This window comes from Miscanthus floridulus, chromosome 10 (assembly GCF_019320115.1).
Source record: "Miscanthus floridulus cultivar M001 chromosome 10, ASM1932011v1, whole genome shotgun sequence".
NCBI lineage: Eukaryota > Viridiplantae > Streptophyta > Magnoliopsida > Poales > Poaceae > Miscanthus > Miscanthus floridulus.
The window spans coordinates 63379042-63394032 of NC_089589.1; the positions used below are offsets into that span (position 1 = coordinate 63379042).

The 14991-nt window shown below is 45.0% G+C and overlaps 1 protein-coding gene and 1 pseudogene across 10 annotated transcripts; one reads left to right on the forward strand and one right to left on the reverse strand.

The window, feature by feature from the left end:
• Positions 1–5166: 5166 nt before the first annotated feature.
• LOC136484786 (uncharacterized) lies at positions 5167–10430 on the reverse strand. Of its 10 annotated transcripts, none has more exons than XM_066481743.1 (12): positions 9743–10430; positions 9336–9453; positions 9049–9092; positions 8921–8980; positions 8739–8821; positions 8584–8631; positions 8435–8495; positions 7779–8064; positions 6584–6659; positions 6427–6489; positions 5937–6268; positions 5167–5541 (listed from the first exon to the last, which is right to left on the reverse strand). In XM_066481743.1, the coding sequence occupies exons 1-7, from the start codon at positions 9789–9791 to the stop codon at positions 8478–8480; spliced, it is 420 nt and encodes a 139-aa protein (XP_066337840.1). In that variant the 5' UTR covers positions 9792–10430; the 3' UTR covers positions 5167–5541; positions 5937–6268; positions 6427–6489; positions 6584–6659; positions 7779–8064; positions 8435–8477. The 10 variants fall into 10 exon arrangements, 4 of the variants coding, with proteins under 4 accessions (XP_066337840.1, XP_066337839.1, XP_066337838.1 ...); XM_066481742.1 differs by having other exon boundaries at positions 8435–8492; positions 8560–8631; XR_010766216.1 differs by having other exon boundaries at positions 5937–6052; positions 8435–8492; positions 8584–8821.
• A 4-nt stretch (positions 10431–10434) lies between these two features.
• On the forward strand, positions 10435–12087 carry LOC136488761 (UDP-glycosyltransferase 73C4-like; annotated as a pseudogene).
• The last annotated feature ends 2904 nt before the right edge of the window (positions 12088–14991 follow it).

A 14991-nucleotide genomic window follows, 5' to 3' on the forward strand; every position in this document is an offset into this window, starting at 1 on the left:
AGTGAGCACATCCCAACATGAGCAAGTCTTCTATGCCATAGCCACCCAAGTGTTATTTTGGTGAATAGGCAAGTCTTCAAATTTGCATCTTCGGAGGTGAAATCCACTAGATATAGGTTGTTGTATCTAAATCCTTTGAATATCACTTGATCATCATCCTTCTTAGATTCCTTCTCGGTGAACAAGCATTGGAAGCCAAGATCACACAATTGTCCAACGGATAGCAAGTTGAAGCTCAATGAAGCAACATATAGCACATTTGAGATAGAATGATCATTTGATATTGCCACTTTGCCCAATCCTTTAACCTTGCCCTTTGAATTATCTCCAATTGTGATTCTTTCTTGTCCATCTAATTCTTCATCTAGTGAGGTGAACATACGAGGATCACCAGTCATATGTTGTGTGCAACCACTATCAATAACCCAATGACTTCCACTGGTCTTATAGTTTACCTACACACAAGAGATCAAGCTTTAGGAACCCAAACTTGTTGAGGGCCCTTCACCTTCTCAACAAGTGACTTTGCAACCTAAATTTTCTTAGGCCTATTCTTGTTGGGAGGTCCTAAGAACATGACTTTCATTTTCCCACTAGAATCCTTTCTAAGCATGTAGTGAGCATTGAAAGCAAAAGGTCTAGCATGCTTGGGCAAGGGTTGTGGTGGTGGAGTTTGGCACTCATGGGCAAAGTGACCTTCTTGTACACACTCAAAACATCTCTTTGGCTTTGGCTTTGACTTGTGTTGTTGTTGAGTTTGAGCCTTCTTCTCTTGATTTGCTAAATACCCAATGCCACTTCTATCCATCTTCATGATGGTGTTCATAAGTAGCTCACTTTGTAGATACTTGCCTCTTGTGAACTTGCTCAATCCAATCTTGAGATGATCTTTCTCCAATTTGAGCTTCTTGTTTTCTTCCTTGAGAGCATCATTGTTTTTCTCTTCCTTGAGCTTCTTGTTCTCTTCTTTGAGCTTCTCATTCTCAAGGATCAAGTCACCATCATGATCAAGAGTTTCTTGCACCATAGTGTTGTGGCTTTTGATCTCTTCAAGATCTTTCTTGAGCTTTTCATTGTCATTCTTGAGCTTGACAAAATCATCATAATCATTGGCCTCAACCACTTGCTTGCCCTTGCTACTAGAACTTAGCTCAATGCTCTCAATGATTAAATCATCACATGATGTAGCTATATCAATCTTAACAACATCGTTAGTAGCATCATGTGGCTCATTGGATAAGAATTCTTGAGCAATAACAAGATTATCATGATTGATCTTTAGAGTTGTATATTCTTCTTTTAGCTTGTTATGGCTAATGATGAGCTCATTGTGTATCCTCTCAAGTTTATCATGTTTATCTCTAAGCTCTTTTTTAGAAGATTTGAGCTCCTTGAGTTTGGATGATATAGCATCATTTGCTTCTCTAAGCTCAATACTAGCCTTTTCCGTCATATCACATTTGCTAAAAGTGAATCATTCTTAGCTTCTAGCTTTTCATTCTTAGCTCTAGTCTTTATAATGATCTTAGTGTATTGTTTTAGCAATCTAGCAAGATCATCATAAGAAGGTGATTCATATTCATCATCATCACTATCACTATCATCATTACTAGCATGTTCATCACCACTACTATCATCATCATTTGATACCTTGCGTTCACCCTTGGCCATAAGGCATAGGTGTGTAGAGGATGATGGCGGTGGTGGCGGTGAAGATGATGAAGAGTCAATAACAATTGCGGCCACCTTCTCGTTGTCACTATCATCATCGGATGAGCCACTAGATGACTCAATGTCCGTGAGCCAATCACCGACGATGTATGCCTTTCCACTCTTCTTCTTCTTGTGGAAGTCTTTCTTCTTGCCATCTCTCTTCTTGTATGGCTTGTTTTTCTTCTTCTCATCTTCTTCTTCATTACTTGAGTCATCTTTCTTGCCCTTGTACTTGTTCTTGAACTTGTCTTTCTTGGGCTTGGTGAATTGGTGTGCTAGATGACCAAGTTCACCACAATTGTAGCAATCCATCTTGGAGATTGGCTTTCTTCTAGAGCTAGTGAAGAACTTCTTCTTCTTGCCATCGAACTTGATGCCACTCTTGTTGAGCTTCTTTAGCATCTTGGCGGTTTTTCTCACCATGAGAGCAAGACTTGCATCATCAACTTCATCATCACTTGAGCTCTCATACTCAAGTCTTGCTTTGCCATTCTCTTGGCTAGCTTTGAATCCTAAGTCCTTTTCTTTCTTCTTTGTAGAGGATGAGCCATCTTGAGGTGTGATGTGCATGTACATCTCATGAGCATTGATCTTTCCCAAGATTTGTGTCGGTGTAGCAGTGGAAAGATCACCTTGATGAAGCACAGTCACAATATGCCCATATTTGTCAATGGGGAGGACACTCAAGATCTTTCTTACAACATCGGATGGTTGCATTTGAGTGAGTCCAAGCCCATTGATTTCCTCTACAAGAACATTCAAGCATGAATACATTTCATTAGCACATTCTTTAGGAAGCATCTCAAAGGAGTTAAGCTTTTTTATGACAAGATGATAGCGTTCCTCATGCTCACTCTTTGTTCCCTCATGGAGCGCACAAATGTCCGACCATAGTGTATGGGCGTCTTTGTGGTTCCTCACCCGGTTAAACACATCTTTGCAAAGGCCTCTAAAGATGGTGTTTCAAGCCTTTGCATTCCATTTCTCGTAATTCACCTCATCGCCTTGTAGGTTAGTAGCATCCCAAGGTTTTGGGAAGCCTTGTGAGGCGGCTCTAAGTATTCCAACATCTAGAGCTTCTAAGTACGCCTTCATGCGAATTTTCCAATATGGAAAATTATCCCCCTCAAAGATAGGAGGAGGTCCATTCCCGTGAGACATCTTTCTCTAGGCGGTTAAGCCTAAATACATGAGCACAAGGCTCTGATACCAATTGAAAGGATAAAGATGCCCAAGAGGGGGGTGAATTGGACTAATTCTAAATTTCTTTGCAATAATTAAATCCAACGGTTAGCCTAATTAACCCCTTGTGCCTAGAAAGTGTTTCTAATGTTCTACCGCACAAAGAGTCTTGCAACCTAAGTTCCAATCCTACTCTAGCATGGCAATTCTATGAATGTAAAGACAAGTATTGAATTGCTCAAAGTAAAGAGAGAAGGAGGAACGCGGCGATGTTTTGCCGAGGTATCAGAGAGTCGCCACTCTCCACTAGTCCTCGTTGGAGCACCTGCACAAGGGTGTAGCTCCCCCTTGATCTGCGCAAGGATCAAGTGCTCTCTACAGGTTGATTCTTTGACACTCCATCACGGTGAATCACCCACAACCGCTCATAACTTGAGTTGGGTCATCCACAAGCTCGTCGGATGATCACCAAGCTCCCAATCACCACCAAGCCATCTAGGTGATGGCGATCACCAAGAGTAACAAGCACGAACTCTCACTTGACCACAACAAGCCTAATGAGAAGGATGGATGCACACTTTGCTACTCTTGATCTCACTAATGAGGGCTCTCTTTGGGATTCTCAAATCTCAATCACATCACTAGGACCTTGCTCTTCTTGGCACTCTCAAAGGTGTTTCTTAGCTGTTGAAATGAGCAAAAGTACCCCCACACACGAATGGAGGAAGTATTTATAACATGGGCTAAAAAATGAACCGTTATGTGCCTCTGCGGGGTGACCGGATGCTCTGATCATGTTGACCGGACGCGCCGGTCAGTTCACCCTGAATTCCAGTGATCAAATAGTGACCGGACGCTGGACAGCGCCAGGTCAGCACTGACCGAACGCGTCCGGTCGTGATTTTCCCTCTCTAGAACCTTACTGGAGTCGACCGGACGCTGGCCCTCAGCGTCCGGTCACTTCACCTCTCAGCGTCCGGTCATTTCCAGACGACTTCACCTTGATCAAATGAACTGATCGAACTCTGCGTCAGCGTCCGGTCACACCGAAGCCAGCGTCTGGTCAGTATTTGACCCTCCATTCACTTCCAACTTTCAAACGTACGTGAATGAAGTTTGCTCCAATGGATCTAAGGGTTTTTTAGGAGCTACCTAGTGCTAGGTTTAGCAAGTGTGCACCACACCTAACCCACTAGACTCACATAGGTCAAGCTACCATTCCATACCCCCCTTAATAGTACGGCCAAAGGAAAAACAAAGTCATAAACTACTCTAAGTGTCTCTTCAACACCAAACGACACTTAGAACTAGTCCATCCTTAACCTTGTCATCCATCCTTTGAAAACTGAAACGATTTTCATCGTAGGGGCATGACCACCATGATAGCCCAATCGATCTCTATTACCATGACCTAACTTAATTGCCTCTGCAAAACACACGTTAGTCATAGTAATCATGTATTGTCATTAATCACCGAAACCCAATTAGGGGCATAGATGCTTTCAGGCTCACCGCTCACACTTCTTTTTGTACTATGCCGGTCCATAGAAATCCTAACGTCAATTAAAACCATTCTTAAATTAATGTTTGACGCTGAGTTTTATCTTGATTATATAAATTCGATTTGTCAACCATACTTGCGTTTGTAGCCAAACTTAGGGCTTGTTTGGATCCCCTTGGCTAAAGTTTAGCTCAGGGCTAACGATTAGCCCAAGAAATGAGCCCCTTGGGTTGTTTGGATGCTTGACTAAATGGTGGCTAAAAGATGAAAGAGAGGAAAGAGAAAGAGAGTAAAGTCACCTTAGCCTACCTTGCAGGGGTAATGGGCTAATGGAGAGCTAAAGATTAGCCCCTCTTTTTAGCCCTCCTATTTGGATCCCCAAGGGATAAAAGGGGAAGGTTAATCTCTTTAGCCCCTTAGATCTAAACCGAGCCTTATACTAAAACTAGGTTCGTGCCCGTGAGTTGCTACGGGATAACTAAACTTTTGTACTAAAAACACACGATAAGATAACAATACGGTGAAATTAAATACAGACGTTAAAGTGACATTTAATCCAAAAAGCAAATTAAGTTCGTGAAATTAACACAGCTACGGAGAGCGTGGCGTCGCATGCTCACAAACTCTATTGCAGTGTTTTTCTCTCACAATAAAATAACATCAGTCGGCTTATCAGCCGCAGAAACCATCAGCCGAACAGCCCAAATGTTTTATATCAGCTGAAAGAAATCTTCGATATTCATTTCTTTCGTGCGCGAATAAATCCACAAATAAGCCATGCCACATCTCCATACCATCATGTACACAGGTTCGAGTATGCATGTAAATATTAGTGCATGTCATATGGCTAATACTGCGTGTCTTGGAAAATCTCTCACAAAACCAAGCAGTAGACGTTGCGAGTAGCAATACAATTGCTGATGGAGGGGAGTCTATGCACGCGTTGATACTGGTGGTGAGGAAGGGCGAAGGTTTATTATGTAGCGAAGAATCCGATGGGTTTCGTAGGTGGCACCATTATATGCAGTCGAGGAGCCCTTTGCAGCTGGACGAGGCCGTGGAGCGGGGGTCACGTGTGATCGCAGGTGGGGGTGGTCTTGGCGCGGGCGAGCGAAGACGTGAGTCTCGAGCGGGCGATGGTGCAACTTTAATCCGATAAAAAATGGAAACGTTAGCCTATGATTGAGCACGATTGGTTTTGGTTTCTATATATGTGTCTCTTGATTAAGATTATAATTTATGAACACCTGTTTTTTTAAGAAACAAAGCACTATCATGCGCCCTCATATATGTTTTGTATTTCACCATTTATTTTTATACAGGAGACATATATGTAATGTATTTCAACATTTATTTTTATAGTAATACGCTTGTGCTAACGCTACGGTGACTTTACAGCTGTGCTAACGCGGTGGAAATGATACAATAGAAGGGACAAGCATAAGAAACTAAAGATAAGATAACTGCTTTTTTTCAAAAGACATGACTGGGTGCAAAAAATTTTAGATAAAAGGCTCCCCCGCTTTATTGCCATAAATACCTCCAACTCCTCAGAATCCTGGCGACCTAAAGTATCACCTTTTTGCTATTGTTTCACCAGGATTGTACAAACTACGCACAAGGCATTTCTCATGCAATAGTCCTCTCCTTCATGATCTGCAATGTAAATTCGTGAACTACACATAACTACTTCCACATTGGAATATTTTTCCTTGCTATGCCAAAATGAATATTGTTTTCAGCCTGAAATTCAGAGGCTCTCCTAAAGTAATAAAAAGAAATTGGTTCAGAATGTACAAATGGATTAGGATCAATATACCTTCTTGTGTGTCATTTTTTAGTAAATCAATATAAAGGACACGGTGATACCTACTGAACAGAATCAGACATGAATTAATTATTATATTATATTTAAACTATATGCTATAACATTTAAAATATTTACCTCTCTGGCACTCATTGAACATTAAAAAGAATATTTTTAAAGAAACTACGCTACATCCTATAGTATTTAAAATAGAAGTGCCTACCTCACCGAATCATTTTTGTCAGCCGCTGTTTGATCTTGAGCACAATAACTTAGGCCAAAATTCCTTCATGACAAAAAAAGCCAAGAAATTAGCAGAGGACAAAATGTTTATAGAAGGTTCTAAATTTTCAGAATGTGATGAGAAATAGAGAGCATACTTTCTTGCTTTCCACTTCATTTCAGTTAGTGGCACTCAAAATAAACAAACATGCCAAACATCTCAAGTAGATAATACTGCAGATAAGCACAGGCACAACTGAGTTCAAATGGAAGTAAAAATTCCTGAGTGTCAGTTCAAACAGTAAAGCAGTGCACCAATTAGCAGATCGCAGATGGAATCACTCTTGCCATCCACAAATATATTAATTGGTTAATCAAGTATTATATATGTCAGTGTAGTATTTATATCACTTAGTTAACAAATTTGACATCAACAATAGAGGAGTAGCCCTTGGCCTGATGTGGCTGATTTGCATCTGCCTGTTGGAGGCTATGACATCTTCCCTTGGTGACTTTGCACTAGTGGTTCCGTGCAGTAGTGCAGCCATCGCCGCACACAGTCAATACGCTACCAGAGAACTCCGCATGCCCTGTTCGCTTGGCTGATAAGCCATGGCTGAAAGTATTGTTGGCTGATTGGTTGTGAGAGAAAAATACTGTTGGTTGGCTAAAAAAGTATGGCTTATAAGCCAAGCGAACAACCATGAAGCAGGTGGTTGCTGCTGCCTGCAGTCATTGCACCCGTGCACACAGCCACAGTAAAAAAATTCAGAGTTGAACAATTTCAGAGGTGAACAGTGAGCCAGTTTAGATGTGAATATACTTGGTCAGCCTGATATCAATTCAGTAAACAATCTCTACATCTTGGGTGAGGACGTCAATTTCAGAGGTGAACACTACTTTCAAAAGACCGCCAAAACCAGCATCACTGCAGGATTATTAGTAGTAAATACCTAACAAAAAGAGGACCTAAGAGCGATCAGCAACGCGATCTTACATCTTTGTGATATTATTACTGACAAAAAAAACAAAGGCATCGTCAGCTCACCAATTTTCTTCACACCGACGCCACCCAAACTCTGCAAACACCACAAGCCCCAGAAAACGGTGCGCAAAGCCGGGCACACCACACGTAGGCAGGCCCCGGCTCGCACACACGCACAGAGAGATCGATCAACCATGCCACCAACAGAAAATTAAGGCAACCCACCAAGCTAAGGGTACACTGACTTGAGCCTATTTTGGTATGCCCAAGGCAAGAAGCAAATAGCTAAGGTGCTCTTAGCCAAGGAAAGGTAAAACAAAGAGTAAAAATAAGAAACAACACTATCCAGGAAGTAAGGTAGAACATACAGGCAAAGATGAAGATCCTCAATATTGATCAAAGCACCATTCAAAGCCATCAATGACTTGCCAGGAGGAACCATCCACTGATTTGCAAAAAAAAAAATACAGCACAATGATGTTCCAACGATCAATGGCTTCTGCTTTGTACCTAATAAACCCCACCTGGCCATCTGCTCCTTAGCTCCCGATCATCTAGCCTCCCAAGACAGCAGCGCCCTCCCTCAACTCATGCTGGAGATGCATTAGCAGTGCAGCCGTGACAACACGTGAAGGCTCATGGCGAGGTTGACCTCTGTTTATCATTGAAGATTTGTCAATCATCCTCTGAATCATTAATAAGGGATGGTCTTACTATATAGAGGCTGCTTTTCTCTATCTATTTTTTATATCAAATGCATTACTTTATCGTTAAAGACATCATTCATCTTTCTATCTCCCATCCCATTAGTGTGGTAGATATAACAACAGCTTATAGCTTCAGTAAGACTGAAAATAGCAAGTCAAATTGCCAAGTCCTTAGTTCATGTACTTTGTTGTTTGCTCCCTCCTACACATGCACACCGTACATAGCCTAAGGAACAGAACAAATCTGCTACTCTGCTTCTTGTTTAAAAATGCCCATACAATTTTTTTTTCTCGTAAAATGCTCATACAGTTCTCACCTCATATGCTAAAAACAGAAACGTGGCTTGATCACAGTTAAAACTACACTTGCATATCCTGCTTCAAGCACAATAATTTTATGTGTTAGTATTGGGGCTCATGTAATAAAAGCCAAGTTACCCACATCATCATTCCTTTTCGCGGGCACCTCGTGCTCGTTGCCCCTCGCCTCAGCTTTGGCCGCCTTCTCATGCTCCTTATCCTCAGTAGTATATATAGTGCAAAACAAGAGAGGGAAATCTTCTCAAAATCAAGAAACTGGAAAGTTCAGAGTGATGTTTCATTGAAATGAAGGTTTCTCACCTTGAAGCAGACAGGGCAGTTGGGATACATTGCTCTTTTGACACAGCAGTGGGAATCCTTCATGACATTGTTGTAGCAACACCCTGTTGGATGGCAACAAGGGCACCAGGGGTGCAAATAAAATCTTTGTTGCACAACATGCAATGGAATATTAGCAGAAAGAAGTTTGTGCAGAAACTTACCACATTTATCACAGTGAAACAAGTTTATCACAGTGAAAAAAGTTATCTGCACCACCAGTTCTGAACAATTAGCAAAAGTTAGACTTTTGAGCGGTAAGTGGAAGACTATCTGTCAGTATGGTAGTTACCTGCATATGGCACATCCATCACAATGGTATTGGTCATTTGAGACCTGGAATAGAACAGTGTTAGATTAGGAATCACAGTGTTAGACTACCTGTTAAAATCAGGCATACACGCATACTGCCCCCAAAAAAAACATATACTCCAATATTTCTTTAACATATCAACATAGCAACTCATCCATATTTTCTAGAGAATTCTTAGTTATCTAGAAATGGTAGGAATATTTAGGTAGCCATTATATGCCAATACGAGAAGGAGGGCAGGCCTGGTGCAAGCGGTAGAGTCTTACTGCCGGTCCCGGGTTCGAGTCGCGGTCTCCTCGCATTGCACAGGTGAGGGTAAGGCTTGCCACTGACACCCTTCTCTGGACCCCGCACATTGCGGGAGCTCTCTGCACTGGGTACGCCCTTTATTATATGCCAATACGAAGAAGAATCAGGAAAATATACTGTACTCTCAAAAGAAAAGAATAAAATGTGATTGCTTTAGCCGATTGACATCTCAAATTCACTGCTAGTCTGCTACTATGTCCAGGTGCACATGTTGGGGCACATCACTTGATCTAGATAGCAAACACGACACTAATCATATCCAATTCTAGGTCCAGGTCATCAATTATGCAGCAGTCAGATCTTGTTCAATTAGATGTAAAATGGAGAGCGATAGGGGGAGATGAACCGAACAAAGACTATGCACCTTGGCATCGTTGTGGCATTGGCGGCAGAAGGGCGCCATGACGCTGCATCCTTCTATAATGCACACACCTTTGGTCAAGGCAGACACAAGAGACGTGCGACGTTGGCCACGGCGCACGACGGCGAGGACAGCGGGCCGCTCGACGGCGAGGACCACCTGTGTTTCCGGCGTCATGGAGGGGGGGTGGCGTGTCCGGCGGCCGCAAGTCCAGCCACCTCGACAACAGGGCAGATCGTGGAGGCAGCGGCGCGTCCGGTAGCGTCGAGACGGCGGCGCGGCGGTGTCGAGGCGTCTGCCGGCAGCAGGCGCTGCTTCGCAGCGGGGAGGGAAAGGAGTCGTCGGCGTCGGCAGGTCGGGGCGGGCGCGCGGACGCGGATTGGGGCGGAGCGAGAACGACGGCGCGGGTCCTTCTCCTTCTCGGCGAGGCGGCGGAACGGTCTTCTCGGCGATCTGTCGACCGCGAATCGAGGATTGACGAGCGTGGGCGAGGACGACGGCGCTGGCGCGAGCGGCGAGCTCGACGGCGCGAGTGCGATGAGCGGCTTCGTGGCAGGGAGAGAGGCGTGGGCGAGCGTCGGTGTCAGCGTCAGCGAGTGGAAGGCAGCGTGGGAAAGTAGGCGGCGGCGTGGGCATGCGTGTGACGGAGCGTGATTGAAGCAGGATCGTGGGAGGTGATGGAGCGTGATTGGGAAATGGATCGTAGGATCGGTGGGCAGGCGCGGGCGCAGAGGGCGGCGGCGGCGCGCGCAGCTGAATTTTGTCGCAAAGCAAGGTGGAAGGAGCGGAGGGGTTTTAATTTGAGGCTTTTAGCCGGGTGCTATTATAAAAGTTGGTAATTATTCATAAACTATTAAAAAAGTTGAGTTGTCATTGCTCTGAACTTTTTTTTTTTCCTCCACGTCACTTCCGTCAAATTTGGCTCTAACAGTGTCAAACTGCGGGTGTGAAAAATCAAAAATACCCTCAAATCTAAATATGCAATTAATTTTTTTAGCATCTTAATGATCTCAAATGAAAAAAAAACTCAAAACTAATATTTTTATAAAAATTATCTTCATTTGATTCCGTAAAAAAAAATGTGATTTTTCTAAGACATTAATAAGAGAGAATTCCTTATTTGACACCAGACAAATGACCCGTTCCTTTCTTGGCCCTCAAAAAATTTACGTTCCCTATTTGACACCGAGTTCATCTTTCATCCCTTATATGACACTCCGTTCGATTTTTCTTCCCTAAACCGTTAACTGCCATGCGAAAAGACGATTTTGCCCCTGTCGGCCCCACCACCCTTCTCCCTCCTCTCCTCCCTCCTGTCGTTCGACTTGGAGCTGTTCGAGGTGCCGGACTTCCCGGTGCGCGCGGTTGTCAACAGGGCGACTTCGCTCGGGTTCTTTCGGTGGCCAGGGATGGAGAGGTTCCGGCGGGAGACGCTGGAAGCCGAGCCTACCGCTGACGGACTGCTCATCAACACGTGCTCGGCCTTGGAGGGCGTGTTCATCGAGGGCTACGCGGCGGCGCTCGGTCGGAAGGTATGGGCTGTCGGGCCGCTCTGCCTCACTGACACCGACGCGGCCACGATGGCGGGTAGAGGCAACCGCGCGACGATGGACACCGAGCACATCGTGTCCTGGCTCGACGCGCGGCCGGCGGCGTCTGTGCTCTACGTCAACTTTGGCAGCATCGCCCGCCTGTTCCCAACGCAGGTCGCCGAGCTCGCCGCCGGCCTGGAGGCGTCACGCCGGCCGTTCATCTAGTCGACTAAAGAGACCACCAGACTGGACGTGGAGTTCGAGGCCCGCGTCAAGGACTATAGCTTCTTCAACCGCGGGTGGGCGCCGCAGATGACCATCCTGTCGCACCCCGCCGTCGGCGGCTTCTTGACGCACTGCAGGTGGAACTCGATGCTCGAGGCCATCTCCAACGGCGTGCCGCTGCTGACCTGGCCGCAGTTCGTCGACCAGTTCCTGAACGAGGCGCTGGTCATGGACGTGCTCGGCGTCGGCGTCCGCGCCGGCGTGAAGGTCCTGGCCACGCACGTGACGCTCCTGAATCCCGGGGACCCGCTGGTGGTGCAGGTCGGGAGGGACGATGTGGAGAGGGTGGTGGCCGAGCTAATGGACGACGGGCCAGCCGGCGAGGCGCGGCGGGCCAAGGCGAAGGAGCTCGCCCACAGTAAGGTGGCCGCGGTGACCAAGGGTGGTTCGTCGGACATAGACGTGAAGAACATGCTCCGGCATAGGAGAAGGGTGGTGGGGCCCACAGGGGCAAAATCGTCTTTTCGCATGGCAGTTGATGGTTCACGGATGAAAAATCGAACGGAGTGTCGTATAAGGAATGAAAGATGAACTCGGTGTCAAATAGGGAACAAAAATTTTTTGAGGGCCAAGAAAGGAACATGTCATTTGTCTGGTGTCAAATAAGGAATTCTCTCCATTAATAATATCAAATCATTTTTTTGTACAGAATTAAATGAAGATAATTTTTATACAAAAATAGTAGATATTGTCGAGATCTACAATTTTCTAGTTTTGAGTTTTTTTTTATTTGAGGTCATTAAGATGCCCAAAAAGATTAATTGCATATTCAGGTCTGAGGGTATTTTAGACTTTTCACAACCGCGGTTTGACACCATTAGAGTCAAATCTGACGGAAGTGGCGTGGAGGGCAAAAGAGTTCACAGCAGTGGCACCTGTGAGAACTCAACTTTTTTAATGACTTGTAGATAATTACCAACTTTTATAGTGGCACATAGGTAAAAGCCTCTTTTAATTTGTCGCAAAAAAAGGAGGAAGGAGTGAGGGGGTGCCGTAGGGGCAAATTGCACAGACGATGCAAGGGGAAGTGAGGGGGTGCGGGATCGCAGCTGGCAGAACCATGGATGTACGTTAGAATGTCGCATCAAAATAGTGTCCGCTCTTTAGTTTTTTTTAGTTATGGGAGATTTGCCGCAGCAAGGTAAGCCTTAAAACATGCCCATCGTCTATTGATCTCTTTGGGGCGGCTCTAATGGTGTCTTATGAGCTAACTCTAAGCATATTATTTCACATTTTAATAGAAGAGAGAAAATATATCTCGTAGTTAAGAGTTAGTCACATGCACATTTTAACATCATATATATGAGAATGTTATATATGGCTATTCATAATATGAGTTATGTGATAAAAGTTGTATTATCGAAGAAGTTATCTTAGCTTAGAGCCAGTAACTAGAGCTTAGGGCCTGTTTAGCAGGGCTCTGGCTTCTCTGAAGGAGCTGAAGCTGTTCTAGAAAACGTTTGGCAAAACGGCTCCTTCACACTAGACGACGTGAACCCACAGTAAGAAGCCGCGCGAAGCTCGTTTTTAAGGCTTCTCCTGCACAGGCAAAAAATGGCTCCGGCTCTTGACCGGCTCCCATGTAGAGCCCTTTACAAAATAGACGTTTGGCACAGCTCCTACAGGAGCCGGAGCGAAAGCCCTACAGGAGCCCTACTAAAGAGGCTCTTAGTATAACATTGAGGGTACACTTAGACGTTCCTCCTAGAGACTCTGGACATGTCATGGATATCGATGCTTTCATTTATTTTTTGTTCCACGTGGAATTCGTCAGGCGTTTTTCAGCGCTCGGAGGGTGCGACACACGACCTTTAGTGTGTGGCTATGGGCACCAGCAACGCAGGCTGACACCGTTGCTAGCCTCTGCCAAAAAGCATTGTACAAGTAGATGAGGGAGAGTTTGAGCCATCGGTCTCAACAACGCGGGTATGCATGCGAGTGTAGTTTATTCTCAACTTGATGCGATCCCAAGCCAAACAGTGGTGTCTCCGTTCTCCCCCAACCCGAACTTCAACTACTGCTTTAAACTTTTGCCAGAGGAAGCCTACGATTGTGCGGGCTGTTCTGAAGGCCTGCGATACCACCGGTCCCCAGTGCTGACATGGCATCGAGGCAGCATGTCAACTTGAGCGTTGGGAAAGGCCTCGAGCCGTCAGACCACGCCAGCAGCGCATACTGTAGCCTCTAGCCTGTACTAGGCGCGTACCGACATGCATGGAAAAGGCTGCGGCGTGGGGCACGCGGCGGCGGTCGCATGGTCCCCATGTTGCAATGAGACAAGGCGGCACAGACGAGAGCACGCGCAATCGCATCGCATGCGGGACGGCCGGGCGGAGGGCGGAGGGCGGCGCGCGGGCTCACGAAGACGACGGCCGATCGGCGCCAACAGGCCGCCAGCTCGGCAGCGACGTAGAGTAGTCGACCTGTACCTGTACTGTACCTCCGCGGATCCAGCAGGTGCAGGTGGACTCCAATGGATCGACATCCATCGGCGGAGTCCATGTACGAACCACTCCACCTGCTTCTTTTTGTTTAGCTTCTCTGCTAACGGGATATTCCATCGCCGAGGGCCTATTCGCTTGCGCTATTCATCCGGTTTTAATTCGAATAGTGTTTCTCTCTCACAACAAACCAGCTATGCAAATCAGCGGAAGACGATTTAACACCAGCCGAACTGAGCACTTCCGTACGTCGTCGGCTCTTTGCCTTCATGTCCGGATGTTCCCCGCGCTGACGTCTTGTTTTATTGTAGTTGTAGACAACCGTTCCAGGGCTACAGACGGTCAAATTACTCTACTCCTGAGTCTGTCCAACGCTAACGTATTGTGTTGTGTCCAGGGCCGTCTGATCGATAAGCAACAACTGCAGGGTGCCCCACCATATGGCCAATTGGCCATTACCTCGGTCTTGTCAAAGTTCATTTCTACTAACTTTATTAGATCATTAGTAATCAACATATGATTCTATATATATATTTGTGGGTTAGTGATGTTACGTCTCTAGAAATTATTATATTCAGAAAAAAAATATCGGACACTTTAATTTAGGTGTTTGCGTTTATAGATACACAAAGAGAGCATATATAGATATTATCCACTTATCTATCCTCAGTAACGCGCGCGATCTAGTATCGAGCTATCACCGACCATTGCAGTCGTTTTTACAAACTTAACTCGTCCTTTTAGAAATCGAGCGTGTGGTACTAGGATGGGTAATGTTAACTTTTAGAAAACATGAGCATCCACTTTAATTTGTGAACTTAAACCTTATTCCATCACAGGGAACCTATTATAATGGAACATTTTAGGGTTCCCATTTCAATGATATATATCCCCTTTAATAAAAAATCAAACTTTGATTACAATATACCTTTTTTGTATTGAGTTCAGATATTTGAATTTTTTTATTCAAAATAGGGTTCATATTTTTGTTGCC